This window comes from Antrostomus carolinensis, unplaced genomic scaffold (genome assembly GCF_000700745.2).
Source record: "Antrostomus carolinensis isolate BGI_N321 unplaced genomic scaffold, ASM70074v2 scaffold50977, whole genome shotgun sequence".
Lineage (NCBI taxonomy): Eukaryota > Metazoa > Chordata > Aves > Caprimulgiformes > Caprimulgidae > Antrostomus > Antrostomus carolinensis.
This window is the reverse complement of record NW_010327622.1, coordinates 8,635-13,722: the sequence shown is the minus strand read 5'-3', so window position 1 is coordinate 13,722 and position 5,088 is coordinate 8,635. Positions and strand designations below refer to the sequence as shown.

General features: G+C 39.0%; 1 protein-coding gene across 1 annotated transcript; it reads left to right on the top strand.

Moving 5' to 3' along the window:
• Positions 1 to 8: 8 nt before the first annotated feature.
• Positions 9 to 5,088, top strand: EXOSC9 (exosome component 9; the record flags this gene model as incomplete). The annotated part of the gene is made up of 11 exons (XM_010171936.1): positions 9 to 55; positions 733 to 852; positions 969 to 1,071; positions 1,566 to 1,703; positions 2,174 to 2,256; positions 2,613 to 2,745; positions 3,099 to 3,187; positions 3,384 to 3,530; positions 3,896 to 4,086; positions 4,404 to 4,482; positions 5,007 to 5,088. Coding segments are annotated over 11 exons (1,212 nt in total), but the record flags the coding sequence as incomplete, so codon positions are not given.

Genomic DNA, 5,088 nt, shown 5'->3' with positions numbered 1-5,088 from the left:
GCATCTCCTTCGGCGCCGAGCGCGGCTGCTGTATCGTGGAGCTGGGAAGGACCAGGTGAGCGCTCGGCCGTGCGCCGAGCCGGGCAGGGCAGGTAGCGCTGCGGTTCCCCGGGCTGGGGAGAGGCTCTGGGGCACCGCTGTGGCTCTCGCTGTAAGGCCTGGCGTTTCTGAACCTGCGTGGCGTGGAGTGTGGGGCGCCTGAGAGCCCCCTGCGCTCACAGTCACCGGGATGTAAGGACCGAAAGTCGTAGCAATCCAAGGATGGGAGCATGGAGGAGAGGTGGGAAGGGAAGGAAGCCTGAAAGGACGAGGTTTCTGTGTTGACTGTAGATTACAAATAATTGATAAAACACAAAATTATTTTAATTGTTCATCCCTGTGTTCACTGATCTCGCATTACACTTTGTGTTCTGCCACAATTCAAACACCCCCTTTCTGTATGTGGAAAAGTGGAATGTGTGCCCTTACATAAGCCTTTAGTTATGGATTCTCATGTGCTTGAGACTTATTTTTAATCCTAAAAAAAATATGAGAATGTTCTGATTTCTACATTTGCTCCTCTCAATTGCTGACCAGACTTTAAACATGTATGACAGGTATCGAATGAAAAACTGTCAGGAGTGAGAGATACGAAACCTAAAAGCATGATTTTTCAAATAGATATTTTGTTTCTAGTGGTAGGAGCCTTTTCCTGCAAAATTCTGTGACTTTGTGGTTTATTTACCTTTGCAGGGTTCTTGCACAAGTTTCTTGTGAGCTTGTTCCCCCCAAGCCAAATCGGCCTACAGAAGGTATACTTTTCTTTAATCTTGAGCTCTCACCCATGGCTGCACCTGATTTTGAGCCTGGCAGGTATGTAGCTTTCTTAAAAGGACTAAAAAAGGATGACATTAAGAGCCACTGTTCTGATGCATGTAAGTATATATAGCGCTAATCACGTTCAGTTAGGGTTAATTTTGTTTTAACAGGCAATCTGAGTTACTGGTGAAACTGAATGGACTAATAAAACAATGCCTGAGAAATTCCAAATGTGTAGATACTGAATCTCTCTGCGTTGTTGCTGGTAAAAAGGTATGAAAAGCAACTAATTTCAAGTGGTTTTCAACTAAAGGATACATAGAGTCTGTTTTTAAGGTGGTCTCTGTCTTGTTTTGGAAACTAGAAATTCTGATTTTAGGTTTATGTTGAGATCCACACATCTGACTTTCCAGGTATTTTTAACTTGCATATCTCCATAGGCTTTCTGAAGTAGTTGGGACCCTGCATACTCTGATATTTCTTTGCAAAATAAAGTTTAATTATGCTTAAGTGTTTTGTATTTATATAGTAATATATAATTTATATAATAATAATATTATTATTATATTATTAACCAGGGCTTAGATCTAGCATGCTGGATATCTTGGAATATACCAGGATCTTTCATCTCAACTTCTTAAGCAATGACCTGAAGAATATATGCTGGTTCTTTTTATGATTAAGAAAATAAAATTGTTTTGAAAAACAACAACTTGCGTAGAATTGTGTTACAAATAACCAAGTAGTTATGTATCTTTTTTTCTCAGGTTTGGCAGATTCGCCTGGACCTGCACGTGTTAAATCACGATGGTAACATTATTGATGCTGCCAGCATAGCAGGAATTGTAGCTCTGTGTCATTTTCGCAGACCAGATGTGTCTGTACAAGGAGAGGAAGTAACTGTGGTAAGTTGTACTGGATCATAGTAAATGTTGTGACATTGCAGGTAGCTATGTTTTTCGGTCTAAAAGGGAGAATTACATGTTTGTCTAAGCAGATAAACTCCAAGATACTTCAGTTTTAGGATAGATGTGTTGCTATTCAAAATGTAAAAGGATAGTAAGGAAGCCTGTTGAGTACAGGATTTTATCAGCCTCAATTTATGGGAATATTACTTATAAAAGATAAATATTTTACAGTATTTTGACCAAATCAAGCATAAGGCTGATGAATGTGCTGTGTTTACCTATGTGGGCGGTAAACAGTAAGAATTGCACGAGAAGATGAAAAAGAATTTTTTAATATTTAGATGGCTAAACATTTGTTATCCTTTTTTTCTTGTTTTTTATTTCTTTAAATATCTTTGTATAGTATGTAATTTTAAAATTAAATGTGTTTCGAAAATAATTGTCTTCTTGGCCGATTCTTTTTGAAGTACACTCCTGAGGAACGTGATCCTGTCCCCTTGAGTATCCACCACATGCCTATTTGTGTCAGTTTTGCCTTCTTCCAGCAAGGGTAAGATTTTGAAGTCTTTGCATAAGCAGCTTATTGTCAGTTCTGTGTCAGAACTGGAGTTTAAAGATGGAAAAATCCTAAAAACATTTCTGTTGGCAAGGCGGTTTCTTAAAACATTTTATCTGAAGTGAGATGCCATGAGGAGATACTTATGTGTGCTGCACAGTGCAACTAAGCAGATGACATCGATGACGTAGCAGCTTTCCACAGATGACGTAGAAAACTTTCTGGGGGGAAAGATCTTGGTATATTCCATAATTACAAATAAGTAAACCAATTCCTTTGCTTAATCGTTTTAGGGTAGTAATTCACCTCAAACTTTTACTGTTCCCTTATATTTAAAAACTTGATTCTAGGACTTACTTATTGGTGGATCCAAGTGAACGTGAGGAACGTGTAATGGATGGTTTCCTTGTAATTGCCATGAATAAACATGATGAAATTTGTACCATCCAGTCCAGTGGAGGGATTATGCTGGTAATGGATCAGGTAAATCCTTGCTTTGACCACTCTTTCTTTTGTATATAAACTAGTTCCTGTGCTGTAATCTTGATCTTGAAGTATCCTTGACATTTGGAAGCTAAGAAATCAATTACCTGTCTTGATTTAATTGGAAAGGATTATGTATTTTTAGTCCTAGTGGAAGAGCAGAGTAGAGACTGCACTCTCACGAATAGCTAGAGGCTGTCATCTGAACCTTTTGCATCAACTCCTAGTGTATCCAGTCCCTCATACTAAGATGCCATGTTTTAAGTGTTTGTGACTCCGGTGATGTTCTGCAGTTTTGGTTAAAAACATTTTGCTTTCGTGATCATATACTGTTGTTTTATGTATCAAAACAGGTTCTGAGATGCAGTAAAATAACAGCTGTTAAGGTTGGAGAAATAACAGAACTAATTCAAAAAGCCTTGGAGAATGACCAGAAAGTTAGGTGAGTGTTTTTGGAAGGAAGGGAAATGGGTATTTTTAAGAAACATATTAAAAATTAATGTCAACTTGTAGTTTGAAGAGCAAATTGTTTTCACTTGTATTTGTTTTAAATAGCAAAGTATTTGTATATTTGAACTTGGGGAAAGCATTTTTAAGCGTGAAACATCCTGAAATAATGTCTGTCACTGGCTGACTAGGAAAGAAGGTGGGAAGTTTGGCTTTGCAGAATCTATACCGAATCAAAAGATCACAGCCTTCAGAATGGAAAGCGCTGCTGTCGATACTAACAACGTGGAAGAACAAGCAGAAGAAATCATCACTAAAGCTGACCCTCCTTCAGAAGTGTATCTTTTCTGTTGTATTATTCAGGGAAAAACCAGGCTTCCCACCCCCTGAATTAGCACTATTGGAAGCTAAACATACATCCAAGATTCCTCACAGCTTATGACTTCAGAGGAAACATCAACATCATACTGGTTTTGGTTCTCACTGCTTTTAGGTAACTTAATTCCTAGCATAAAGTGCAAAAGGTCTGAAGTGACTGATTGTCAGAGTAACTGGAGAAGTACTCTCTCTAAACTCCCCTTTAAGGATGCTTTCCCCTGGGCAGAAAAGATACAGCTTAAAAAAAAAAAAAAATCCACTGGTTGGTTCTCAGAATCCAAAGAGTTTACCAGCAAACACCCAAGATTTTTCTTAACTACTTCAGTTTTGCTGAACCAATATTGCACGCTCCCGGGACAGCCCAAATTGGGGAAGGAATAGAGAACTCCTGGGGAGACCTTGAGGAATCTGAGAAGGAAGAAGCAGCAGAAGAGGAAGGTGAAAGTGAGGCTACTGCTTTTGAATGTCAGAAAATGGAAACTGGGGATACAAGTGCAGTGGGGGAAACTAAGAAGGGTAAGTATTTATTTATCTTGATACCAGATAGGCTTATTATATCACTTTGTTAACAGTCTAGAATTAAAATGTAAAAAAGGTCCTTAGCAAGAAAGGAGAACCTTGAGAGCTACACTCACTTGCTATTTCCACTTTACCTGGTCACTTCTGTTTTCTTCAAAAGAAAACTTGATTTCTGTAGTACATGGAGGGCTCCAAATGAACACTAGCTGCTCTGAATGCTCCTTTAAAAACACTGTAGTTAATAGTTACATAAGTTTATACAAAACTGATGAGTAGTTTGTGGTTGGTTGGTTTGTTCGGGGTTTCTTTTTCAGATGAACCTATTGTACTGTCTGACAGTGAAGAGGAAGAAGTTGTCATTCTGGAACCACAGGAACTACCAAAGAAAACAAGGTAACCTTCATGTGAAATTAGGAGAGGAAAGGAGTTTGTAAGGAGTGAGTTCAGGAAGCACAGGATTTTGGCAAGGTCAAGAAAGGCCTCAATTGATTGAGGGGGCTGCAGAGAGCTGTGAATGAGGAGGTATAAATCTGGGCTAGTGTGCCCCTGTCCTAGGAGGCCAGTCATCCTGGCTGACCTGCAGTTAGAGATGTTCAACTAATCTTCATCGTTCCAAGGGGAGCTATAGTGTAAAAATGGATTTGAATCAGCTGCTCCTTAAAGGTGCCATGGAGATTCTACATGCTATGCTACGGCTAATCTTTAAATTTTATCTCCAAGAAGTGATATTTATTGCTGTATCCCTGCACCAGCCATGGAAACTCTGGTTGTTGAGTGTAGTACACTTCCCAGAAACTAAATTTGAACTTTGCACTGAGCAGGGTGGATGGTTGCCTTGTTGGGGATGATCAGCCTGTGTTCTTCTGAAATAAAACTATTCAGTACATTTACTTGATGCAAATGTTGTTTGCTCACAGAACACCAACCAACTCGAAACAAGAAAATACAAGTAAGAAAGCATTTAACAAAAGGAGAAAAAAGAAGAGAGCTGCTTATTAA